Raw genomic sequence first — 27,723 nt, forward strand, 5'->3', positions numbered from 1 at the left:
AATTCCTATAGCAAGCTTAAATTTACTCCCCGACTCATAGCCTCTCATATAGTTATCCCCTGCCACACTATAGTGTGCAGCCATGTCAAGGGAGCAAGCGCTGCATGCTAGGGAGTGGCACAACCAGAAGACCAATGAGAAGTAAGTAAAAACCTTTAACTGACCCCTCAGGCATACTACCTATAGGTCTCCTCAGTAGGCCTTCTGGCCACTGATACGTCTTCTGGATCCATGCCAACTATGTAGCTGGCATAAGTCAAAGGAGAAGAAGGGGGTGGAGTGGGTTGGAAAATGGAGGATAGGATACCACACATGTTTATGTTGCCGAGATCCACCCCTCCAGCCCTCTCCCAGCTCTAAACCTCCCCGTTCTGAACCACCTGCGGCCTGCACAGCCACCTTACCTGGGCTGATGGAGTGTCTGGGTGAGTCTGGCACATGTGAAACAGTCCCAGCCATTTCTGCCAGTGTTTCCTTTGTGGCTGACAGTAGTGTGACTTTTGCGCCACCATGTTGGGGTCTGTTGCAGTAGTTCATGAGATCTGTGGCTGTAGGCCTTTGATAGGATTGCGCCATTAGTGACACAAAAGTTACAGCTTTGCAACAAGCAGATATGGATTTGCAGAACTAACTATTAAGAGCAAGATGAGCTTAATAATATACGTAGCAGTATGAGAACGCAGAATATTGCCAAATGTGAAAATTATGTTATTTTTCTGAGAGCCCAGAAATCTTGTTTTACAGTATTGTTTGTTTCTATTTCTGTCTTTCTGTCTCTCCTGTAGTACGTGTAGTAATAGAAGAGATGGGGTATGTGAAGACTCGTGATGAAGATGAGACTGCAAACCTCATCTGGAGTGATTGTGCTGTACAGCAGGAAAAGATTGCAGAACTCCGAAACTACCAGGTAAGAATTAAAAAAAACACCCTGGGTGGTCTTGGTCGTGAGGAGAAATTAGATTCACTGTATGCTAAAGTGTAACTCCTTTATTCAGTTTGTTTGAAAAGTTAATCTTGTTCTCAGGACTTTAAAAAAGGTTTTAGATTAAAATAATATTAAAATAAATAGTATTTAAATACATTATATATAGTTCAGGGAGACCTACTCCCAGGTAAGTGTGTATAGGATTGTGGCCTTAATTAATGAATCAATAGGAGTAGCAGTGCATCTGTCTGCTGAGAAGGCCCATCTTGCGTGATAAATATTTTTTACCTTCCGCTGGTAATGCATCATAGCTAATATTACATGAGTTAATCTGCCTAAAATCTATTCAGAAGTTCCTGTCTTTAGATATATAGGCTGGTGAATGCCCAGCCCCATGAATTCAGTAAATGTCACAAAGTTTAAGCCCGAAAGCCAAAATTGCAGGGAAATTACCCTATTAAAGACACTTACGTGAGGGAAAAGCATATTTTCTGCCCCTTGAATGATGCCTTTTTTCCTATGACTTTTTCTCATTACTGGAAGTGTTTGTTTCTGGTGAATAAGAAATAATTACAGCCTTATTGAACATAATGAGCTTACTTCTGAGTAAAATAAATAACACCATTTTCATGCACCTCTGCTTATTACGTTCCTTCCTGTTGCAAGGTCAAGAGCAAAGTTCAAAAGCAAACTCAGTAGGCAAGAGTGGTGATCGTCTGCAAGCTTTATTTTGTTGCCAGCAACGGGCCTCTCAGGGACTTCTGTCCAAAATGAAGAGAGCAATAAGAGCCATGTTGGTTTTTCCTTCTATTCTATGTGTGATTTGTATAGTGGTATAAACATATTTAATACAAGACAAACCAACCTCTTATTGTAAATAAGAATTTTAAGAGACTTTTCTCTTTATTTCAATTAAATCTAGCCCCTCCTGTCAGCTTTTAGCTCTGACAGAGGTTTTCAGGAATGTTTTGCTAATTAGGGGCTTTTTCATAGATGTTATTTCTGTTATCTTCTGTCTGTAAAAACAAGATAAACTGTTTTCTCATTAAAACTGCTTCTAACCTGTATATAACCTTTCTTGGTGCCAAGAAATATCAGCTTCCTGATTAATTGTTACAAGTGCATCCTGCTGTTATCTAAATCTGTCTCTCTATGAGTTGTAAATCTGTCTCTGAGTTGTAATCTAATCTCACTTTAGGTTGTTCTTCCTTAGTTCCAATTAAGCAGGACCTTGAGTCTACAGAGTGCCTAAGATAAGAGTATTATCTGAGGAGTAACTCTATACCACATTCCAGTGTCTCCTTGTTAATTAACTTCTGCCAGACATTTGCCTTTTCAAGGTTGCATTGGAATTACATTTTCAAACATGTAGCTCTAAGCCTCTTTAATAGTTTTCCCTTTTCTGTGTATTTCATGCTTTGATCAAACTATTTTGACAGCTAAAATTCACTTTTAAACTACCATACATTGCTAATTTACATTTTTAAGCAATAACTATTAAGTAAACAAGCATTGTGATCTCTTTGACATGAAACTCTGGTCTAAACAGCCCTTCTCAGTGTTTACCAAACTGTATTTGGTTTAAAAAGGAAAGCCTGTCTGAATTATGTTCCAAGAATCCAAAAAGCCTCTTTCTCTCTGGTTTAAGGAAGCCTGAATGCAAAAATCCCCTTTTCCATGTGTTTTCATCTGTTCAGTTTAGTGTTCATTTATCATGCTACCAATTAGCCTGACAGATGAAATTCCAGCTTCTTACTCCCTTTTCCCTGAAGCGTTCACTTTATCTGATTGTCCTTGACAGTTTAGCAAGAAACATTCCTTGATTTACAGCCTGCCTCTGTTTGCACTTTCTGACTGAGACCAAAAATGCTTTCTTTGTTCTGAACTTATAAGCATTGCTAAGCAAACATTTTTCCCTATTTCTTATACATAGAAACTAATTACTAATTTAGCTATAAACACCCCATAACATTTGGTTCAAAGTAAACATTTGAACATAAACTGCTAAGCATTTGCTCTGTTTAAATGATTTGTTTTAACATGAATGGCTGGCTTTCATTAGCCTGTATCATTCCTGTGTGGGAATAAGGGTGAGTTGCACTTCCAGGTTATGTTTGGCTGTTGGGGTAATGTTCCAGAAGAGACTTGTGAAGGGGGAATGTGCAAACGTATTCCATATGAGGTGCTTGCACATTTCCTAGCCCTCTCATTTCTTTTTTTAAAATATTGCACCTCCTGTACCAAAATGCTTCCAGTTTCATTGCAAGCAGGTAAGTTGTGTTCTTTGGCTTCTGTTTATCAGTTACACACAATGAATGGGTCAAAGAGTTTGTGCATCTTCACACAAACCAGATCTTCTCTTACTATAGTTCTGCTTATATATCAATTGTGAATTGGAAATCATTGCAATTACCATTGCTTACCATGTTCACTACTGACTCACAAAAGATTAATTTACTTGGCTTTATCTAGTCAAGGTGTAGTATATGTTGGGTATACCTTTAGTATACCTTATGTTGTCAAAGTGTAGTATACTTATTGTTAATAGTATTCTCTTGTAGCTAGTGATTACACGTTTAAAATATTTTGTCTGTGACTTATGTGTGAACTCCCCTCCCCCTAATTTATATATTTGTTTTTTTCCCCCTCAGAGAATCAACCATTTTCCAGGAATGGGCGAGATCTGTAGGAAGGATTTCTTAGCACGAAACATGACCAAGTAATTTATATATATTTTTTAAATTAGAAATGTTGATTAGACTGCAAGGTTAAGAAACTCTGCTTCTCATAATGTGGTATTAAGTTAGACCAGGGGTGTTCAAACTTTTTGACAGGAGGGCCACATCATCTTTCTGACACTGTGTTGGGGGCCGGGAAAAAAAAAAGAATTAATTTACATTTCAAATTTGAATAAATTTACATAAATGAATATATTAGAGATGCAACTCATATGAATGAATGAAGGTCTTGCAATAGCTCAAGTCCTATAAAAGGCCTTTCACAAAGCAAGGCCAGTCTTTCTTTTGCTACCACTGCTGCATCACAGATGTGGAACAGCAAGCAATGGAGGAAGCCCTTGTCCCACAGCTCACGAGAGAGGTCGAACAGTTGACCATTACGGGTTACAAGCCATGATGTGCATATGCAGCCTCCTGATTTTAGAAATGGGCTATGTCAGAACGCCAGATGCAAGGGAGGGCACCAGAATGAGGTCTCCTGTTAACTGGGGTGCTCCCTGGGGCATTTGGTGGGCCGCTGTGAGATACAGGAAGCTGGACTAGATGGGCCTATGGCCTGATTCAGTGGGGCTGTTCTTATGTTCTTATGACCGTCACACTGAGAGCAGTTGCATCAGGCCTGCATGGGCTCCAGCAAGTCTCTGGAGGGCCAGAGGCTCATTGGAGACTGGAGGCTCCCTGAGGGCCGGATTGGGAGTCCTCGAGGGCCGCAAGTGGCTCCAGGGTCAGGGTTTGGGCACCCCTGACTTAGACCAAGGTCACTTCTAGTCTCCAAAGCAATTTCATCTGGTGTCTGGCAGTGTTGCCTGGGCACCGGCACCATGATAAGGGTCTCCTTGGGAGCTGGGTGACTGGGTCGGCCATGGCGGGAGGAGACTTGCTGGCCGATAGAGGCCTGGGTTGGCTAGGAGACTGAAGAGCGGGCAGCCCCAGCTGCCCATGGGGTAGGGCGCCAGCTGCAAAGATGGCCTCCCCACTGAGCCACTGAGGCACACATAGGCTGATCCAAGGCAGGGGCCATTGCATAACAGATTCCCTCTTTTCCTTTTCTCTCATAATGATGTCTGGCTGCAACTGAATGACTGAAAAGGGAAACAGTAACAAGCTGACACTGTGACTGAGAACACCAGCTGAGAAAATAGGATTCAGCAACAAGCTACCTTGCCCCATATTTTTCATAGCTATCTTCCCATTTCCTTTTACCTTAAAAAGTTCATTTGTTCTGACATGCAACTCAAAGCCATAACAGAACAAGGTAAAAGAGCTGCCTGGACTGTCATAATCTGTTGCGTTCAGTGGTTCATGATCCAGGTACCTGATTTGAGTTTGTCTTTTTCAGAAAGTGTCTCTCATTGCTAAAGGGCATTCATGCTGCACAACCTTAAAATAGCTCTCTCAAGAGAACTGCTTGTTTTTTACAGCTGTGCTGTGTTTGTGAGTCTGCTTAGTCAGGACTTGTCAAGGCTACTGTGGGCGGGCAAGACAGCAGGGTAAGAAGAAAAGCCCGGGAGTGCACCAAAATAGAAACATGAGAAAGAGGCACCTACAATTTGTATATAGGCTGCTCATCCATCCGTCCCCTACTTTCAGCTGAAAGAGGGAGTACAATTATGGTCTCCAGGTTTTCATTTATTTCCTATGGCCTGGTAATGTGCTTATGGTGTTTTGGAGAGGTGTAACCCTCTCTAAGAAATTTTGCAATCCTGTTGAGAAGCGCATGTTGCCTTCAAAATATTTTCAGAAAATGAGAGGAAGACATTCAAATTTGCAGCGTTAGTACTTGGCAAGAAGGGATCTGGGACACAGGGAAAACACTCTGGCATAAATCCCATTAAAATGTATGATCATTAAAACAGCAGAGCACAGCATTTCAAGAGCATTCAGTCCAAAGGTCTTACATAAGTGAACTTTCTAGTGGATTTGGCTATTGATGCCTTCGGCCCTATGGTTACAAACCTACTTTCTGGGGAGTAAGTTCAATTGAACACAGTGGGACTTACTTTTGAGTCAGTCTGGATAGGATTGCTCAGTAATGGAAGAAATGGAACTGAAGATAGGAAGTATACTGAATAGGCATTTGTCTATTTTTTTTCTATGTTGACTCAGCCACTCTTGCTGCTAATGTAATTTTTCCCACTTTGTCATATGGATTACATGGTGGGAAATAGAACCAGCTATATTTATCAGCACATCTGAGTGCTGAAGAAAAAAAATGTGGACATAGGTCTCTAGATCAGTGGTTCCAGACTGGTGGGTCTGGAAGCACTGACCTATACCCCTTTAAGGGGTGGGGAGGAGGAGAAGGCAACGATGTGATTGAAAACTGGAAGTGGTTTCCAATCACTATTTTTAGTGAATTGGAGGCTTGGGGAGCCCTGTAGAGTCCAGAGACTGGCATGACCCGCTAGTAAGTACCCCCTCTTTCTGTCCTAGCAGCACATGATCTTCGGGATTGTGTTGCGACTGCAGCCTCGCCCCCACAAAGACTCAAGTGGTTCCCTCCTCCCATGGAAGACATTGGGAACCACTGCTCTAGACCACCCATTTTCAACCACTGTGCCATGGCACACTGGTGTGCCACGAGTGGTCCACAGGTGTGCCACAGGAATTTGGGGGAAGGTCATTTATTAATAGGGCCAATGGGAGATGTGAGCCCCCACTGGCAGCATGGTGTGCTTTGTCAATTATCAAAAAACCTGGTGGTGTGCTGTGATCATTTTAGTGCCTTGTCAGTGTGCCATGAGATGAAAAAGGTTGAAAATCACTGCTCTAGACTATTAGGTAAAGTACTTTGGAGAAGGGGTGCTCAAAGTTTTTGGCAGGAGGGCCACAACATCTCTCTGACACTGTGTCAGGGGCTGGAAAAAAAGAATTAACTTACATTTTAAATTTGAATAAATTTACATAAATGAATATATTAGAGACGGAAAATGAATGAATGAATTCAATCCAGTTTATGATCCCATTCACCCTAATAAGGGGGCGGGGAGATCTTCATGCCAGTTTATGATCCCATTCACACACACAAATGGAGGGGGGATTTTCCACACTTTCACACACATACTCCTGCCTGCTTGCCTGCCCCTTCGCCCTCCCTCCTTCCCTCCCTTGTTTGCTTGGGCGGCATGTGCTCCTGCCTGGCTGCCCACTCACCCGCTTGGCTGCCTGCCTGCTTGCCCAGCTGCATGCCTACCTGCCTGCCTACCTAACCGCCCTTCCTCGCTAGCTAGGGCAGCATGTGCTGCTGATGCTGCTGCCTGCCTGCCTGCCTTCCTGGCTGGCTGGCAGGCCAGCCAACCAGCCCTCCCTCCATTGAAGACATGTGCTGCGGGCGGGCTGGGCTCTGCTCCCTTACACTGGATCTCTCTCCTGCACTCCCCTGGCTCAGGTTGCAGGAGGGGAGGGGAGGGGAGCCCAGCCCAGCCCATGGGCAAGGCAGAGAGAGACTCCCCTCCCCAATCTCTCTCTCTCCTGCACTCCCCTGGCTCAGGTTGCAGAACAGGATGGGAGGGGAGGGGAGCTGAGCCCAGCGGAGCCCAGCCTAGCCCATGGGCAAGGCAGGAAGAGACAACCGGCAAGTGCGCATGGTCTTTTCTAGTGGGAAGTAATGCGAGACCTGCAAGTCTCACGTTACCTTCCCACTATTAAAGGCCCTGCACACGTGCTGGGCTTGTCTTTCCTTTGCTGCCACTGAGCTCAGTGGCAGCGAGGGAAAGCAAGGTGTGGAGTTCATGCGGCGGGCCAGCGCGGGCTGGGGTGAGGGCTGAGTACCCAATGGAGATGGGGGGACCCCCGGGGGCCGGATGGGGACCCGCAGCAGGCCGGGGTTTGGGCACCCCTGCTTTGGAGTTTACATAGTAGAGTCTTTGGTCCTCTTCTTACAGGCATGTTCATCACTTGATGCGAGCCACCACAGTTCAGGCACAACTGATAAGAGGTTTCATATGACCTCAGATGCAAAACTTTTTAAGCAAGGCCGTTCAGATATTCAGCTTGTGAGTCCTCGAGCAGTGAGCAATCAAGTGATGGACGTGAATGTATGAGCTGAATTTTAATCTGAATGAAGGAAAATACATTTACAACATCCTTCTGGAGGTAAGGCGGCAAAAAAAATCTAGGTTGTGGAGCTGTTAAATAAAGCAGTGATGTGATTTTGAGTCTGCAATCCTATGCACATTTACCTGGGGGTACTTCCTAATGGCTATAGTAGGAGTTACTTCTGAGTAGACATGCATAGGATTGTATTGTGAGTCTCGTACCTTGATTGTAATGTGCTGAATTGCAGTGTTAGTATTAGGGGGCTACAATGACCCTGAGCACAGTAATGAAAACAAAGTTGGCCATTGCACTTTTATTTGTCTTTCTAAGCAATTAGCTAGCAGCTTTTGTGACAGGCTATCTATTGTACCAAGACCTTGATGTTCTTGGATACAATCCTGGTTTTTCAGATGTGCGTGGCAGTTCTTGCAACTTCTGTAACCAAGACAAGTTTAGCCCATTTTTAATATTGTAGGAGTTCCTCATCGTCTCCTGGCAGAATATGGTATCATCACAACTTTTGTGTCTTTTATTTGTTTCTGCTTATTGCATAGGGTGTACTAGACATGAATGCTATTGCTTCCCTGCCCATTTTTTTAATGCCTAAAACTTTAGCTAAATCAGGATGCTAGAGTTTATTCCTGAAACTTTTACCTAATGAAATGAATTATAAACACATTTGTAGGATTTGTGGGGATTTTCTCCCTTGTAAATGAGCAAAGAAAAATAAGTAGTGATGGGTAAAAAAAATCTAATGGAGCAAATGAAAGTTCTGTTAGATTAGGTTTCGATAAATTTGAATGATTTCCTTAATAGTTCTTCTCTTTTGGCTTTTGTCTGGAACAAAACCAGGGTCAACCTTGCAGAGCAGGCAACCAGACCACATTGAGAGGGTACTCCCCAGTTCCTGTACTAAACAAAATGGAGTCATGGGGTATGCATGGGCAATGACCTTTACAATGATGTCTGCCTCTGTTCCTGTTTGGAGATGCCTGCAGTTATATCAGGTGGTCAGTAGGAGAAGCTTTGTTATGCTGCTAGATTTGTCCCTGACTGTGGAACTAGGAGGAAATCAGCCCGCATTCCTGCCCTTACTAATGCCATAATGAAACTGGAAAAATAAGCTTTCACCTACACAGTGGCATTCTTGATCTTGTAAAATACTCAACAGTATTTAACTGCAGTCAGCTGGCAACATTTTGACTGGTCTGGTGTGCAAACTATAATTAGGCATGCACGTATAATACCAATCAACTTTTTCTGATGATTAGTATATGTAACAGGCTGACCTGATGTTGCTTATTACAGTTTGATTTTACTGCATGCTCTTTTCAAGTCAATGGTATTTAACATACTGGAGCAGGATTTCTCAAACTTTGAGGCAACTTTACTCCCTCAGTAAGTTCTTGCGGGGAGGGGCTAGGGCAGCAACGTGATCCCCAGGATCGCTCCGTGAAGGGGGGTGAGGGGGGGTGCTTTGCACTTACTTTTTAGATGTAGGGCTGCAGCAGGCTGCAGGACGTGTGGGGAGCCCTGCGCAGTCCTCCACAGCGCTCCCTGAGGCTTGGAACGTTCGCTAAAAGCAGGCGCAAAGCACCTCCTGCAAAACGGACGTGCTTTGCGCCTGCTTTGATTGCAGATTCCAAGCCCCAGAGAGCACTGCGGAGGGCTGCGCAGGGCTCCCTGCACCTCCTGCAGCCTGCTGCAGCCCTACATTTAAAGTGCAAAGCATCCCCCCTCGCCCCCCCTTAGTGACGGCCCTTAAAGGGACGGGGGACATGTTACACGAACTGATGGGTCGCGACCCACCAGTTTGAGAACCAGTGCACTGGAGTATATAGATGCTCCTGGAAGTATCTTAAATTTAGTTAGCTATGACCAAGGAAGCTAATCATGATTTAATCCCATGGAACAAAACGACTGGTCAACCCTTAGTTTCTTCTGTTCCAGACTCTACACATGTAGTAGACTTGTACCTTAAAATATGATAAAATCTGTTACACTGTTACTTTTCTTTTTCAGAATGATCAAGTCTCAGCCACAGGAATATAGCTTTATTCCTCGAACGTGGATCTTCCCTGCAGAGTATACACAGTTTCAGAACTATGTAAAAGAACTTAAGAGAAAGCGCAGACAGAAAACGTTCATAGTCAAGCCAGCAAATGGTGCAATGGGGCATGGGTATGTGCAATATTAAACAAGATTCTTAAAATGTACATTTCAATAAGTAATGGACTGTTTAAGATCTGATAGCTGATATGCTGTGTGATTTTGTAGCAGAACGAAGAAATGTAGATTGAGATCTCCACACTTGCCACACAACTTGTAATATCTTTACTTTTTAATTTTTCTTTTTATTTGTTCTTATTAAAATTTAAAAAAATAAAAAGATTCTTCAATTTCTTTAATTTTGTTTTTCTCTTGCAGTTTTTTTTCAGTGTGTATATAGCTCTCTTTTTCTTTTCTGTAGAAAGGTAACCAGCAAATTCAGTGATCATGATGGTGATGTAAAATATGCTCTTCATAAATGGTATAAAATGACAACCAAAAATTCACTTCCGATGGTCAGATTACATGTTATGTTAATTTTGCTATTCAGGATACACTGAAGACTGGCACCTTTTGTTCTTTAACAGAGCCATGGTGTGTAGTGTGTGTATCTCCTCCAAACTACATTTTATCCCCCAAGCAGCCAGTTATCTGGGTTAGACTATGACTATGAGGTCACTCAGTGAGATTCACACCTGTGCCGTTGTTTGAACTTAGGTCTCTCCAGAGACCTGGTCCAACCATTTACACCACACCGCATGATTTCTTTAAAGAAAACTTAAAAGGTTTGCCAGGTGAGGATTATTTGGAGTCAGTACACACAGGCAATAGAAACATAATACGTGGCAACCATAACAGAGCAGCTGAGCATACTATAAGGAAAATCACATGAGCTGAAACAGTATGTTAAATCCTTTTTAATTTGTATGTTGCCAATTAACTACTGTTGTCAGGCTGTAGTCCTGTACGAACTTACTTGGAAGAAAGCCGCATTGAACTCAATGGAACTTACTTCTGAGAAAACATGCATAGGATTGTGCTGTAAGATTTCCTATATTATGGGGAAGCATGCCTGGGGAAGCAAGCAAAACCTGTCCATTCTTTGGGGCCAAGCTACACGTTACATGAATTGTATTATAAAGACAATCTGTTGAGATTGGCAACTTCTCATTTTTAACTAAAAGCAACAGCCAGGTTTGGGGGAAGATGAAAGGTGGGCAGAGGGCTCATCGTAGTCCTTTAATTCTAAATATGCTGGGGATATTAATATTACATTAGTATAAAATTGGGCCTCAAGAATAGAAGGTTTATTTTTAAATGCATGGTAGACCATAACTCATGGCTGACTCCATGTTGCATGTGGCCCAGAGGAAGTGAGTTTGATAGGCATGATATAAATAAATTGGAAACCTAAGACTGCAGTCATACCCGCCCTTACCTGAGAGCAAATCCCATGGAACACAGTGGGACTTAGTAAACATATAGATGGCACGCTTGGAGGCAGGCTGTGCAGCATGACCTTTCCCAGTTTGAAGAGACACTTGGCCAACAGTCTGAGGCTAAGAGGCAAAGAAGGAAGGCCCATAGCCAGGGAGACAGACCAGGGACAGACTGCACTTGCTCCCAGTGTGGAAGGGATTGTCACTCCCGAATTGGCCACACTAGACACTGTTCCAGAACCACCTTTCAGAGCGCGATACGATAGTCTTTCGAGACTGAAGGTTGCCAACAATATAATATTAATCATGATTCAGCTTAAATGTAAATTATTACTGAATGTGAGGTCAACTTTTACAGTGTTTTGTTTAAATTTACTGTTGTGTTTTTTTAAATCTAGGATCTCTCTTATAAGAAATGGAGAAAAGCTGCATTCTCAAGAACACCTCATAGTCCAGGAATACCTTGACAAGCCTTTTCTTATGGAAGGTTACAAATTTGATTTAAGAGTGTACATACTGGTGACTTCCTGTGATCCATTAAAAATATTTTTATATCATGATGGGCTAGTGAGAATGGGCACAGAGAAGTATCATCCCCCCAATGACTCAAACCTGGTGAGTGGATGTTAGATAATAAGCAACATATGTTATAGCACAACATTAAATTGTGTTGATGTTAAACAAGTCTTTCTTTGGAAGGAGCCCTCCTTCCCACCCTCACCTCTGTTTGGCTCTAAATTGGAGTCATTCCACAGGTGGTGGTGGGGGTAACATGATGACATGGGGGTGACGGTGTTATCGCATCACCCTGCTTCGGTGCTGGCCAGCCTGGCAACATCATTGCTCATGCGTTACTGAGTTTAGATGTGAACCTCTACCAACAGAGGCAATCTAAAACAGTTTTATTTTTTCCAAGGATGTTGGTGTTACCCAAAAATTAAAAGTGTGTAAGCTGTGTTGTGTTTTTATTCCAAATTAACATTTTAATCAATTTTAAAGCATTTTTATCTGGTGTAATCGCTGTCATATAGTATATATGGTATGGTATATGAGTATACGTATATGCATATATGGTATGTATGCATTTTATTTCATTTTTACTGTTTTAGACTGCCCCTACCGTAAGATTTTGTAAAAATCCGTCCTGTGAACCTACTTGACTTTGTCTTTCTCTCTTCTCAGAACATCTATAATTGTGGAATTTAACCACTTTTTTTGTTGCTGTGCACACATCTTTTATGCAGTTACTGTTTACATTACTGTATAAAAAAACTGACAGATGTTAAAAACTGACAAACTAATCCTCCAAGGCATCTGCTTTATTTTAAGCTGGCAGATAGGCACCAATCATGTATTTTTGACTTTGAATATGCCTGTGTTTCGCTGGAATAGCAAATAAATGTTTGATATGTAAGTCTTCTGTTGTCACATTCTGGAGTCGTGCTCATCAAATTATCACAACAAGAAAATTCAAGTTATGCCTTGATACTTATAGTATACATTGTGTTTATATTGTGAAATATAGTGGTTGGGTATCTAATGATCTTGGAGTGCCCCCCCCCCGTATCATTCTAAAATGTGTTTGTGAACTGCTTTTTCTATACCTGTTGCTCAGGAACACCTTTCTCTCTTCTCTTGCTTCTAGAGTCAGCTCTATATGCACTTGACCAACTACTCTGTGAATAAGCATAACGAACGTTTTGAACGGGATGAAACAGAAAATAAAGGCAGTAAGCGCTCTATAAAGTGGTTTACTGAGTTTCTGCGAACAAATCACCTTGACGTTTCCAAATTCTGGAATGATATTTCAGTAAGAGAAAACTAATATGCGATAGCTGTTTCTATGTGTATGTTGGTATATTAACAGTACCCCTTACCTCTTCACATGAACTGGTACTGTATCTGTTTTTCTTTTAAACACATATATCTCTAGCAGTTGCTTATGTTAATACAGAGTTTAACATTGTAAATTGTTTTAGATAAAAATCCTGATACGGCTTTATAAGAAGCTCTAGTGCAGTGTTTCTCAAACTATGGGTTGAGACCCCTAGGTGGTTCATGAGCCAATTTCAGGTGGGTCCCCATTCATTTCAATAGTTTATTTTTAATACATTAGGCTTGATGCTACCATGGCATGTGACTACATTTGGGGAAATGTTATAGATCTAGTTGGCATCCTTCAGTCTCAGAAGACTATGGTATCGCGCTCTGAATGGTGGTTCTGGAACAGAGTGCCCTCTCCAGTGTGCAAAGCCTGGGTAAAGTAGATATGGAGGATAGACTGTTACCCATGCAGCAAATCCTCCCTCTCCACGTCGCTGAAATGGTCCAATGGAAAGGCAGAAGACAATACAGTTGGTTCCAGCGGCGTCACAGCAGTTGCCAGAATGTGACTGTGTTCAGCCATGAACTGCCTCAGGGACTCCGGCTCTGGATTTTGCCTCCTTCAGGAGGTTGACTCCTGAAGCCTTTTCCATAACTGGATGTAGCCAGAAGGCAGTAGAGGTTTGGGATCAGAGTTTTCCTTCTCTCAGATGAGCTGCCTTCCCAGGCTGATGAGTTTGAACAAGCTACTATGTATATTCTTTTAACAAAGATAGTAAATGGGACTTACTCCTGGGTAAGTGTGGGTAGGATTGCTAAAAATTTTCCTGCTTGATGATGTCACTTCCGGTGATGACATCACTTCTAGTGGGTCCTGACAGATTCTCATTCTAACAAGTGGGTCCCGGTGCTAAATGTGTGAGAACCATTGCTCTAGTGTCCTTTTGGGGGTGAAGAATTTTTCACTGTGTTGACAAATTAGTCAACGGTAATAAGTCAGATTGTTCCAGTCAATTTATGAATGCCTTCGTAAACAATATTACTAGAATATATTGGCAGCACCAATTAAGCCCTGTAAACTAATTGTTTCATTATGCTTGTGATTAAAGGAAAATCAATGGTTGATTGGTCTACTTGAATGTGTTATAATGCCTTTCTGTGAATCTCAAAAAATATAATGGTGCCCCTCCCTTATTCGTACTTTCTTAACAATCCTCCAGGAATTAGTGGTGAAGACACTCATAGTAGCAGAGCCACACGTCCTTCATGCTTACCGTATGTGTAGACCTGGACAGTCTTCAGGAAGTGACAGTGTTTGCTTTGAAGTTCTGGGTTTTGATATTCTGCTGGACAGAAAACTCAAGCCATGGCTCTTAGAGGTAAGCTGCTTTTAAAATGAATTAAGAAGTCTAAAATAACATTAAACAAAGCTACTCAGCATCCAGTCTATTTAATGCCATTTTGGGGAAGAAAAAAAAATCAAAGTGTCAAGGCAGATGTCTAGAGCAGTGATTTTCAGCCAGTGTTCTGCAGCACATTGGTGTGCCACGAATGGCCCACAGGTGTGCTGTGGGAGTTTGGAGGAGGTCATTTATTAAGTAGGACTGTTGGGGGATGTGAACCCTCCACTGGCAGCACGGTGTGCTTTGTCAATGGTCAAAAAACGAATGGTGTACCTTGATAATTTTAGTGCCTTGTCAGTGTGCGATGAGATGAAAAGGGTTGAAAATGGCTGATCTAGAGCAGGGGTGTCCAAACTTTTTGGCAGGAGGGTCACACCATTTCTCTGACACTGTGTCAGGGACTGGGGGGAAAAATTAATTTACATTTCAAATTTGAATAAATTTACATAAATGAAGGTATGAGAGATGGAACTTATATGAATGAATGAAGGTTTTGCAGTAGCTTAAGGCCTATAAAAGGCCTTGCACAAAGCAGGGCCAACTGACCTTTCCATCGCTGCTGCAGCAGTATCAAAGATGTGAAACAGCTAGCAATGAAGGGAGCCCTCATCCCACAGCTCACAAAAGAAGTCAAACAGTTGCCCTCACGCTGAGAGTAGTTGTGTTGGGCCAGTGCGGTCTCCAGTAAGTCTCTGGAATTCACTGGAGTTCACTCACTCCAGTAAGTCCAGTAAGTTCACTGGAGACTGGGGGCTCCCCACAGGCCAGATTAGGAGTCTCCAAGGGCCGCAAGTGGCCCCTGGGCTGGGATTTGGGCACCCCTGATCTGGAGCCTCTGGCCCTCTGGAGTTTTGTTGGAGCCCACACTGGCCCATCACAACTGCTCTCAGCGTGAGGGCAACTGTTTGACGTCTCGCGTGAGCTGTGGATGAGAGTTCCCTCCACTGCTTGTTGTTTCATATCTGTGATGCAGTAGCAGCAGCAAAGAAAAGGCCAGCCTTGCTTTGTGCAAGGCCTTTTATAGGCCTTGAGCTATTGCAAGACCTTCATTCATTCATACCCATCTTTAATATATTCATTTATGTAAACTTATGTAAATTTATTCAAATTTTAAATGTAAATTAGTTTTTTTTCCCCGGCCCTCCGACACAGTTTCAGAGAGACCATGTGGCCCTCCTGCCAAAAACTTTGGACACCCCTGATCTAGAGCAACAGTAGTGAAAAACTTAGGATGAATCTGACTAAAACAGGATCTAGTCTGCATTCAGAGATTACTCCATTGTGATGACAGCAGTAATGGAAGTTTACTGCCATTATCGTGTGTGTATCGAGGCATCCAACATAGCTTTTTGTGTGGCTATTTTTGGCTTTTGAGAATATAGCGTATTACATATGCGTCTCAGAAGGATGAGATAGAGCCCTTGGTAACCTGCTGTGAACAATTTGGGAAACACTTTGTGGGTAAAAATTGCTCCATCATGACTTAGATGTTGGGTTGGTTGATCCTAATGATGCTCCTTCTGCTTCTGCTTGTTCTGTAATTTGAGATTCATTTCATCTTTTTCAAGTTGAGGAAGTGGACAGATGTCTTAGGAGCGTATGCCTACCCACATGCATTCTCAACCCTTGGCCATCTTTGAGGGGAAAAAAACTAGACTGTTTTTGTTTAGTGTCAATAAGTTGTGCCTGAGTGTATGTAAACCCTTTCTCTCAATCACAGTCCAAATATTTAGAAATTCTTTCTTAACTGGGTAGGAAAAATATTTTCTCATGCAAAACAATAGCTGTCTGCTATGGAGCACTGGCTGTTCTAAAAACAAGACTGAAATACCTCCTCTCCCAAGCTGCTTTTGTGTGACCTTTTTCTTCAGAAAAGTTACCAATGAAAGAGTGCAAATTCTTGCCATAGGTTCTCATCTCATTTTAAAGGTGTGCAGTCTTGCACCATCTAGTGGAAGAAAGGTGAAAACCTATCATACAATATAATGTAACCACTTGTTTCTTCTAAACCAAGGGTGTCAAACATAAGGCCCTGGGGGCCAGATGTGACCCGCGGAAGCTTTTTATCCGGCCCTCAGCTGCTGAGTAGCAGTGAGATGTTACTGCTGTAAAGGTAGCCCACATGAAAATTGGACTCTCCAATATCTTGAAATATGATCAAGATTTGCATATTTTCTCTTCTGTCATTTGCAGCTAATGAGTTGCTTAGTGAGAAAAAGTGCTTATTTTTGGTTATGACCTGTTTAATGACATCACTTCCTGCCTAATGACATTACTTCCTGCCCTTAGCAGGTATCATGAACGCCATTCGGCCCTCAGTATGAAACGAGTTTGACACCCCTGTTCTAAACAGTAGTTATCAGAGAAGGATATCTTTGATGTATTATCTTTCCAACTTATGCGTTAATAGGAACATTTGTTTAAATAGATGTATGAACTTTGTGATTGCCTGTTGAACAGAACATGTCTCTCTTTATGGCGCTTAGCACCTTCTCTATACAGTCAGTTGGTACCAGTTGTCATTTAATTCAAAGTGATTTGAAGGCACAGGGCAACTTTAGAAAGTTGCAGTTTCAATGTTTAGGATTTAATTCTATGACATCCACATGGGAGTAGAATTTGTATGCAATATTAGCTTGAAAGGGATGTAACATTTTTGAAAATACTGTACACAGAATCAAGTCATCAGTGCAGGGCTGGGTTGGAGAATGAGTTGGTGTGCAATTCAAGCATGCATGGAGAATGGGGAAAGCAAGTTGTAAACCTGCATGCAGACAGGAGCTGGAGAGGAAGGTTATCAGGGAGAGAGGGAAAAATAAACATTTTGAATGGAATATGAAAGAAATATCTGGTTGTATGTAGATCCAGCCTGACTCTTGAATAGTAAAGTGGTGGTCTCCTATAGTAAACGTTTTCTGTTATTGACCTTTGATCTTTCTCTGCTGCTTTTTTTTGGTACCGATTCTGATCATTTCATCTGTAACTTTAGTTTAATTTTATATTGTTGATGTGTGGTCTGTTTTTTTAAATTATTTGTTTTGTTAGCTGGAGTACTAGGTTGTATAGAAAGGGGGGAATAAAATGCTGAAAATGCACAAACAGGGAAAATTGGAACTGAAGATAGGAAGGATAAGCGAGGCATAGGTGTAAATTACCTGTTGGAGTATAGTATTTAGTTTTCCAACTGTAGTAGAAAATGTTAATAATTGCAAGGCAAACGTTTCTTAAAATCCCGTTGTTTTATGACATTTTATGTGTCATCAGTACATATGTGTATACCATACCCAATGTGCAAATGGTGAGAAATTTGCATGAGACCGAGATGTGGATGCAAGTCAGGACACACTTGCAATTTTGACTTCTGAAACAGGGTCCAAATTGTGTGGGAGAAAAAGAGGGACACAGTGGTTCTCGGGCATTATTTTGTGAATGAAACATGAACCCTTGTGTCCACTTAATTTTTCAGATTAATCGAGCTCCAAGCTTTGGTACTGACCAAAAAATAGACTATGATGTGAAAAAAGGTGTTCTGCTGAATGCATTAAAGCTGCTCAACATAAGGTAAATTTCTGTTTCCAGTTCCTTTTGTTAAGTGGCGTAGTCCTCTCCTTCCCCAAATATGTTTGAAGGCAGGGTTGCCAACTTTTTTTTTTTCCAACAGCTTTGGTGCTGCACCTTTAACAGCTGCTTGATTTGTATACAGTAGATCATTACAATACTTGTCTTCATGTAATAAAAAGGTTTGCAAAGTTTATCCCCACATGTACATATAAACAAGGAAGCTGCCTTTTGAGTCAGACCATTGGTCTATCAAGGTCAAGATTGTCAAAACCTTGCAGCAGTTCTCCAGGGTTTCAGAGAAGGGGCTTTCTCAGCCTTACCTGGAGATGCTAGGGTTTGAACCTGGGCTCTTCTGCATGCAAAACACTTGCTATTCTACTGAGCTATGGCCCTGCCCGTTCCTGCAACCCAAGCTACTGTCGAAAGCACAGAAGCAGCCCTGATTAGTTTTCTGACCACATGACAACCCCATTTGATGGCTACACTACTATTTGAATTGCTTTCATCATGACTGCTGGTTATAATTTCCTTTTCAGGACAAGTGATAAAAGAAAAAATTTAGCCCGACAAAAAGCAGAAGCTCAGAAAAGACTTTATGGCCAAGGCTCCATGAAAAGATTGTCGCCAGTGTCTTCTGACTGGGAAAGACAGCGTCGCTCCTTAGAAAGGAGAAGAGAGGAACTGGTATTTCTAAAAATAAGTAAATTATGGCACACTCCTATTACTGGCTTGCGCTAGCAGAGTGCACACTGTGCTGGCATGTGCTGTTGCAAACTTGTCAGTTTGGAGCACCAGTGGGAAGGTCAGAGCCTTCCTGCTGGTGCCAGCATTAAGGAGCGTCACCTGTCAGAGTGGGTAAGTCCTGCACTGTGTCATGCAGGGATAGGGAGTGGGTGGATTCAGCCTGGGAGGGGAGCGGGATAAGCATTGCTAGCGTACATCATATCCTATCCCCATTCCTGGGCCTGATCAACCCGGACTTGCACCAGTCATCTTAATGGCTCAGGTCTGAGTTGATCAGTTGTGCAGGTGGCTTACCCCAGACTTTCTGCCCGCTAAACTCCCCCATAGGATGCAGCGTAGCTGTGCTGGTGTTGCTGCATCAGCACAGGGAAGTTTAGGAAGGATTGGGCTGTTAAGAGAAGCTGACGGTTCTGTCTTTTCTTTAATAGTGCTTTCAGTAACTTATTCAGTGTTCTTCCTTTCTAGAAAGAGAGACTTGCAATTGTGCGCAGGCAGCTTACCAAAGAAGAGCATGAAAATAGGCACATGGGAAATTACAGGTAACTATGTTCTGGGTTTATCTCCAAATAACCCATGGACTCAGTTTGTAAAGAGTAGTAAGAGTTGCTGTGCATAAGTCAAATTTGTGCCAAGGTGTTCTTCTGGAATGTAACTACATAAATGATGGCAATTGTGTCCCCTGGGGATTGGCTGAAAGATGGATGAGAATCATAACAACATGTATGTATTATGGGAACTCTTTATTTTGTGTTAAAAACCCTGCAATCAGCAGCAACAGTATCAACATCCTGTGCAGATGCAGTGCCGGCTCCCTGCAAATCATAGCTTTGTAACAACAGGAGTCTATCCTGGGCACATGACTTCTTCCAGCATTTTACAGTGAATCCTGTTCCCTGTATTTCAGTTTTGTGGATAGCCCGATTTTATGCACATTTACTCAGAAGTACATCCAACTGTGTTCAAGTGGAATTTGTTTAGGAATAAATGGGCATAGGGATCAACCCTATAGCAAAGTCCTATGTACGTTTACTCCTACATTCAGTGTGCTTAATGTTAGTTAAGTATACATATGGTTATAGCCTTACTTGTACAAGAAGCCACCTTCTCTAGCCTGGTTTCAGTTTGTGTTCCCGGGAACCAAAGATTTGCCTGGAGGCTCATGAGGAGTTCTTTAACCATAAGATCAGTAAGGGTGGACAAGCTTCCTTTTAAGACAGCTTGCCTCATACTGTTAATCTTCTCTTGCAATGCACAGACAAAGGGGCATGTGTTGGCTGGGTTCTAGGGGGTATTCTCATTTCATCAGGCAAGGAAATGTCCAGTAGGCATGGCAAGATCCATAACAGATGTAGTAGTAATATGAATTCCATTATATATACAGAGCCACTGACGTACACAGTATTGTACAGGCTTTTGAGAACCGCAGCAAAAGAAACTATCTGCTCCAAAGATTGCAGACTATTACAGCTCAGTGCTGTTCAATGCTAGTGCAGCAGGGTTCCACTGGGCGCACACTGTATCCAACTTTGGATTCCAGCAGGCAGGTGGTCTCCTTGGGGTAAGTGAACATTTGGTCAGTGGGGCTACTTGAATCTGTGCCAGCTATTTAGGGCTTTCAGGCCTGGGATGTGGTGGAGACTTGCTGGGCCCTCCCTGCCCCCATCCTGGGCCTGAATTTTCCCCTCCCTGCCCTATCCTTGCCCACAAACACCTCCTCTCTGCCTCCGGAACGTCATTCCATTACCTTTCCCCTGCCCCTCTGCTGCCTGGTGCATCACGTTTATGCCCCTTGGCCTTCCTGCCAGTGCCGCTTACTCACTGGGTATCGAAAAGTGCTTTACGGCACTTTTATGACAACCAGGGCTGGTGCTGCAGCTGCAGCACAGGTGCTGTCCAACCATAGAATTGGGCTCTTAGTCTGGGGTCTCCAATTGCATGTAGAAGCCTAATCCACTGGACACTAGTTTTAATGACATATGTTGGGTTGAAGGAAAGTTGACCCTAATGAGCTAAAAATAACTCTGAACTAAGAGTTATTTAAAAAAGAAAGTAGTAGGTAACTAGTAGGATTTTCTGCTCCCTTTTGTAGCAATTCGGTGTTCCTTAAACTCACTTTTTATACTTGTGAATTATGAATACAATATAGTATTTTTTTAATGTTTCACACACCATGCATACCTGAAGTTGACCTTTCAGTGACTATTCAAAGTCTAAATTGTAATATTTTCCTTGATGAAGTAGTATTGCTTTTGTAGTTGGTAGCAGTCCTGTTCTGCTCCCTCTGCTTTTGGTTAAAACACATGTATACACTTAACTAGAATTAATGTTTTCACAGTATAATATTTTACATTCATGATGAAGACTGAACAAAATGCTACCCAAGGAGTTTGTGTGTTAGTTTTGTCCTGACATATTCCTATGCAGCTTCATGCAGATTTGTATATGGCAAGTGTCATCTATATCTCTCTGCAGAAATCTAACATGTGCTTCCAACTGAAATGGATAGAAGCTGATCTCCACTCTTGCATGACTCCTATTCATTTCATTGCAGAGTGTACAGGAGATGTCCTCAGTGGCTTGTTGCCCATGTCTATTCTTCATGGGTTTTTTTTTCTCCTTTTGTTAAAGACGAATTTACCCGCCAGATGATAAGCTGCTACTTGAAAAGTATGAAGGCTTGTTAGCTGCTGCTTTTCATACGTTCCTTGCTGGGAGAGCAGCCTCACTTCAAAGGGAACTGAACAACCCTCTGAAAAAGATGAAGGTGGGTGAAACCACTGATATTCAATTTGTCTTTTTTAAAAAAAATTCGTGACATTGTGCAGCATCAAGCTTCTCTGTAGGAAATGTACTATGGAATTTATTGGTAGTTTTTTTTTTCACCCTACAGAATTAATGGAACTGTCATGGTCAAAGACCTGTGTGCAAGAAAAGGTGTCTTCAAGGCATTCAGGTTTCTTTGCTCCAACATAGTGTTTCCTAGTCTAAATAGGACACTCTGAGCCCAGTCCTATCCAATTTTCCAGCACTGGTGCAGCCGCAATGCAACCACAAATATCGCCATACCTTAAGGAGGCCTCTGGGACTGCCTCCCCACCACAGGATGCAGTGCATGTCCCATTGGCATGGCTGCACCAGCACTGGAACATTGGATAGGATTTGCCCTCTGTTGGCTAGGGTCGGCTTCAATGTGCCTCCTATGGTTGCATCACTATTAACAACCGAATCCTACCTTTCCTCACAAATATTCTTTTACAGATGGGGCAAACAGAAGCTTATTTCTCACTGTGTAGCACACATGCCTGCCTCACTTCTATCAGTGATCTGTACTAATGTCTGGCTACCAAGTACCGTATACCCTCTATCAACGATATGCCCATATTGTCTGGCTTCTCTCCAGTGTTACAGAACAACAGAAAGAGAGGAAAGCCCATAAGAGCCCCCAAATTCTTTCAGCGTTCCTATTACAACTTCGGAAATCATCAGCTGAGAGCAGATAATGACCTGATAATTGAGAGAGTCAATTATCACATGGGCTGGAAAAGCGGCTTCTGTAGGCCTGATGAGGCCCACGGGCCTTATGTTTAATGCTCCTGGTCTACACTGACATACTTCACCTTGCTTTTGGAATCCAGCCACTCTTTGGCAAAAAACAAAATGCCTTGTTTATAGTACAGTATTACCTTTAATAGTATTGGGGATCCATGCCTGAAAAGCTGAGTGTCTTCTGAAACAGTGCTATAGGATACATCATTGAAGGATACAGGTGCTGGCTGGCCAGAATGCACTGCTGTCATTGACTGCAATCGCTGTCAGTGGACTCAGGACAAAGAGCACCCTAATGAAGGAAGTACACTCAGGGAAGTGCAGTAATGAGGAAAGAGCACTAAGGGGAAGTGGTGTTATTGGAGAGTTTTCCCATGCATTCTGCTTTGTATTTATCCTTACATTTTCCTTCTTCAGGAAGAAGACATCTTGGATCTTCTGGAACAGTGTGAACTCGATGATGAGAAACTAATGGGAAAAACGACCAGACCACGTGGTCCAAAGGTATTTTACGAACTGGACAGGTCCATGCATTTAATTAAAACTTAAGTTTGATGCTGGTAGAATTTGGGGATGCAGCAGGACTGCTGTATAGTGCTGCTTCTGATCAGATATGAGGAATATTTTATTAAATATTATTATTATTATATTTCCCTTTTAGTAAAACAACAATATTCAGAACATCATATATTGCCAACAATACATTCTTTCCTTTAAAACAACTTTTTTTTGCATTGCATTGGCCACTTATGAACTCTAGAGGGCATACTGCACTTATATACTGGAGTTAAGGTTCAGTCTTTTAGTTTTTAGTTCTCACTATATTGGAACTCTCCTGGCAGTTAAACATTTATAGAATCTCTAGATGAAGGTCACTTGCACTCATACTCCAAGCAGGGATAGTTTAAACAAAATAAAGCAGAAATAATTTTGGAATTGATTTGAATTAGCACATAATTAGGTTTAGCATCCATGATTAATACATATAAGCAGTGAAACAAATTGGGATATTACATTTGGCAGGGTTTGGAAAGGCTAGAATTGATGCTACTTTTAGTTGTTTTTACTAGATGCACTAGGAGGAGTCTTTACTCCCTGATTTCATGAACATAGAAGTTCAAAGCAAATACAGTTGTGTAATGTGTGGTATAGTTGTACATTGGGTGGTGTTTGTTATATGGCTCAGGTCGTTTAAGGATAGTGGCATGATCCTGATTTAATCTGTGCCTTGAGAGGAACACTTCTGCTTCTCCCCAAAAGAAGAATTCTGTAGAACTGGGGTGTCCAAACTTTTTGACAGGAGGGCCACATCATCTCTCTGACACTGTGAAAAAATGAGTTAATTTACATTTCAAATTTGAATAAATTTACATAAATGAATATATTAAAGATGGAACTTATATGAATGAATGAAGGTCTTGCAATAGCTCAAGACCTATAAAAGTCCTTGCCCAAAGCAAGGCCAGCCTTTCCTTTGCTGCTGCTGCACCACAGATGTGAAACAGCAAGCAGTGGAGGGAGCCCTTGTGCCACTGCTCACACAAGAGGTCAAACAGTTGTCCTCATGGTGAGAGCAGTTACTTTGGACCAGTGTAGGCTCCAGCAAGTTTCCAGAGGACCAGAGCTCATTGGAGACTGGGGGTTCCCAGTGAGCCGGATTGGGAGTCCTTGAGGGCCGCAAGTGGCCCCAGGGCCAGGGTTTGGGCATCCCTGCTGTAGAATATTAAACCCAAATGATTTTAAGGACTGCATTTCAGGTTAAAAATCATAAGCAGCTAGAGGCCTAAACCAGTTGTTCCCAAACTTTTTGACTGGCAGCTCCCTTGACCTACTGGGCTATTGGCCATGGCTTCCCATTGGTGCTACAATTGTATTCATTGTATAGGGTGCTAGGTTTTCCATGAGAATTCAGTGGCTGGTTTCATAAAATTTCATAAAACCACTTTTCCACCCTAAAAGTCATTCCAAGGGCAGTTCTTCATCTGATTGTCTTGTTTCATCAAGAGATCTTGAAGTCATCCTGGATCTTTGGATGTTTTGGTAATCCTCCCCTTCCTTTTCTGAGTGGTGCAGACCCTTCAGCAATTTTGTGTAGTAAGACTGAGAGCAGATCACTGTCTTCCTTGCAAAGTGTGGGACCATAATTTGACCACAGCAGCTCAAGCTGTATTTTGTGTTGCAGCTTCTAAAGAGGCTGTATAGACTCAGGTCACCTGGTTGCATGTTGATTCATGTTCAGTTTGCAACCTTATTACCTTAGTGTTTCCAGAGCATCTACGTGCAAAGCAGGCGATGAGTAATGGCTACATTTTCCATCTATACTACTTCCATTCTTGTATGTGGTTGCTTGCTCCAAGAACTACTAGAACCAAGGGACTTTTATCTTTTTCCCATAAGAAGTTATAATTCCAGTAAGAACAACATTTAACATCTTCTTCTTTCCTCCTTGAAATCAGAACTCATTCTGTTCCCTGCTTTCTTTACTGTTGAAGAGCTTCCCCATGCAAAGCTCTTTGAGCTTTGAATGAGCAGGGAATTAAGCCAAAAGGTAGGAACTTTAGTTCTGGGCAACTGACATGCACTGTGCAAAGCATTAATGATTCATGCAATGTTCCTGTCCTATCCATTTTTCCATTACATCCCACTGCTGAACTTGATGCACAGGAATATGAAGATAAATTAGTCACTATACATTTTGAAGGAATCCTGATCTTACAAAGCAACTAAAGATGTAACTGATCAGCTGGTAGAAAGATTAACAGTCATGGCTGGGAAAGGCAATTGTGCAACAAATGATATGCTCCTAGAGAATTGTTCACACTGGTCTGTTTTGTATCTGCTTAACAGATGGAAGAAGGACAATTGTCTGACCTTCCCTGTTGTTCCTTGGCTGTTTTCTGTCTCTTGCTTTCCCTCTTGTTGCATTTTGAAAGATGAATGACCCGACCTGCATACAAGGTCCTATGTACATATGGGATCAACATGAGACTTAGCAGACCAAATTCTTGTTTCCATTTCTTATAGTGTTATCCCCAATGGTTATTTTTTTTGTAATGTCTCTTTTCAAAACTGTTTTGTGTCTGTTATTTTAACTTAGGAACATCATTTTAATGTGTAAGGGCAAAGCACTCAAACCACTAACATTGCATAGCATTTTTTATATATGCCGTGATAATCCTACTTGTATCTCACTACTTTTATCAATAGTTTACAACAAGAGGAACTAGCAGCAAAATGTTGGGTCCTGGGAGCCAATGAACATGCTAAATCTGCACCAGGCCGCTTTGGTGTCCTCTCCCCCATTTTCTTTTAATTTTCAAACTTACCTTCTATATCCCTAGGGAGACTCTCAAACATGTAGTGGCTTCTTCCTTGTCTGTGACTGCCATTGTTTTATGTGCAAACAGCTAATCACTCAACCCTCTGAGTTTGCTATTGCTATAGCGATATAAACTATATGAGAGAGAAAGAGAGAGAGAGACAGATTTAGTGCTTGGTTCTAGGGGTCATGTCCTTAGTTGTGCTTTTCCAATGCTCAAGTACTTTGGTTCCTGCCAGTTCTCAATATTTATTGAGCATATGCCAACCCAGCTCTGTAGAATTTAAGGTTGTGAACACAAGTAAGGAAACTTGGCGAAAAACTGGCAGCTGCCATTTGAAGTGCTGAGCATACTCTAGTCACATCTACCCAATAACATTAATGAGCATGGCAGCCAGCTGGAATTGGAGAAGCAATGGCAAGTTTGAGGCAAGTAGATGCTATGACAGGTATAGGAGATCAGAAGTGGGCAGGTAAGGAGACTTCTGTGAACAATGAACAGCTTCTGTGAACAGCTGAAGTAGTTAAGGTTAAACAGGTCTTTTTTAGGTGGAGTTTTTGCCCAGTTATTCTGTTACCTGTGAAAGAGCTAGCAATTATTTGCTTTACACAGTAAAAACTTCTTGCCTTTACAAATCTCCATATCTGCCTTGCCAAGATGTGACTGGAAAACAAATCATACAAAGGAAGAAAAATAGTGTTGTAAATGATAAATCAATAATAATTTTAAACATTCAAAGTGCTGTAATTAGTATAAAATCTTATGATGTGGAGGAATGTTGTAGTTTTGTGGTTGACCACATACTCTGTGAATATGAAAATTGAAATTCAACCCCTGTCCACTCAATTAATACATTATCTTTCTAATGGGACTACTGCTGCAGGAGCAGTCTTCCAGAATTGAATCCTGTGCTGTGCTATTGACCTACCATAGGTCACATAGGTAACCAGGATCATGTAGGGGCAGGGGTGTCAAACATAAAGCTCACAGGCTGAATGCAATGGAAGTAATTTATCCAGCCTCCATTATAATTGGACTTTCCCAGCTTGTTAATTGGGTTTCCCCATATCTTGAAAATATGAACAAGATTTGCACATTTTCTCTTCTGTCATTTGCAGCTAATGGGTTTCTGTGTGAGAAGAAAGTGTTTTCTTTTGGCCATCATCTGCTTAATGATGTCACTTCTGAACCTCAGCAGTCACCTTGACTGCTAACTTTGACCCTCTGTATGAAACAAGTTTGACACCCCTGATGTAGGGGGTCTCCCACGGCAGTAGCTAAGCTAAGTAGGCATGCATGCTACGCCCACAACTATGCTTGTGATCTACACATCTGTATAGTATCAGTGTGATAGTATGGAGTCTGCCATGAAGAGTGACTTTGCAATGACAGCCATATTGCTAAAGTGATATTTGAATCTGCCAGAATGTGCCATAAGGGATGTCTGGTAGAAGGTCTGGAAACAGTCGAGGACAGAAATGTTGAAAAGCTGATTGGAGCACCTGGAGTCTTATATACCTTCACTTAGGATGTTACATTTTGGGGGATTATTTCAGGGTCAGTTGCCTCTTTCCCTTATTGGAAAAGTCTGCTGTATCTTAGATGCATTTAACATCTGACCAGTTTGAATGTAATTGTATAAAAACATGACGATCGCAGTAAATGTTGGCTAATCCCTATTCAGGAAAACTCCCTAAGCCACTGAAAAAGTTAAACACATGCTTAAGATGTTTTTTTTTTTCACTAGAACTCAAACATATACTATATTTGTGTCTGTTTTTTCCTTTAACACAAGGCCATTGTTAAACATCATGGAGTATGGTCCTGTCAAAGTTGGGCCCTTTAAAGCTTTCCTGATTTCAGTGAGAAATACTAAATTTTTCCTTAACTGTCCCATTGAAATAATTGATAGGGTAACAGAGTAGCTGTGGCCACCCTAACCGCAAACTGCTCTGGTGCTTTGTTTGTACTTATTTAAATGTTTTTCAGAAATATATGGCAACTTTGTGTGTGCCACTTAGAAAGTGTTTGCATTGTACGAGAGGCCCGTGTGCCGCAGGCTGGCCACTTCTGTTCTAGATAGATCTAGAACATCTAGATTTAGAAATTTATTGAAGTTTTCAACTGTTACAAAGC

The 27,723-nt window shown here is 41.9% G+C and overlaps 1 protein-coding gene across 2 annotated transcripts in view; it reads left to right on the forward strand.

Moving 5' to 3' along the window:
- TTLL7 (tubulin tyrosine ligase like 7) overlaps positions 1-27,723 on the forward strand; it is a 78,950-nt gene that overhangs the window by 22,802 nt on the left and 28,425 nt on the right. For both annotated transcript variants that reach the window (XM_066623678.1, XM_066623679.1), the window contains exons 4-14: positions 786-907; positions 3,577-3,644; positions 9,724-9,882; positions 11,588-11,804; positions 12,835-12,999; positions 14,234-14,392; positions 17,883-17,977; positions 18,514-18,661; positions 19,187-19,260; positions 21,350-21,485; positions 22,685-22,771. In XM_066623678.1, the coding sequence (XP_066479775.1) occupies positions 786-907; positions 3,577-3,644; positions 9,724-9,882; positions 11,588-11,804; positions 12,835-12,999; positions 14,234-14,392; positions 17,883-17,977; positions 18,514-18,661; positions 19,187-19,260; positions 21,350-21,485; positions 22,685-22,771 (1,430 nt within the window). The remainder of the gene's footprint in view (positions 1-785; positions 908-3,576; positions 3,645-9,723; positions 9,883-11,587; positions 11,805-12,834; positions 13,000-14,233; positions 14,393-17,882; positions 17,978-18,513; positions 18,662-19,186; positions 19,261-21,349; positions 21,486-22,684; positions 22,772-27,723) is intronic.

Source organism: Tiliqua scincoides, chromosome 4 (assembly GCF_035046505.1).
Source record: "Tiliqua scincoides isolate rTilSci1 chromosome 4, rTilSci1.hap2, whole genome shotgun sequence".
NCBI lineage: Eukaryota > Metazoa > Chordata > Lepidosauria > Squamata > Scincidae > Tiliqua > Tiliqua scincoides.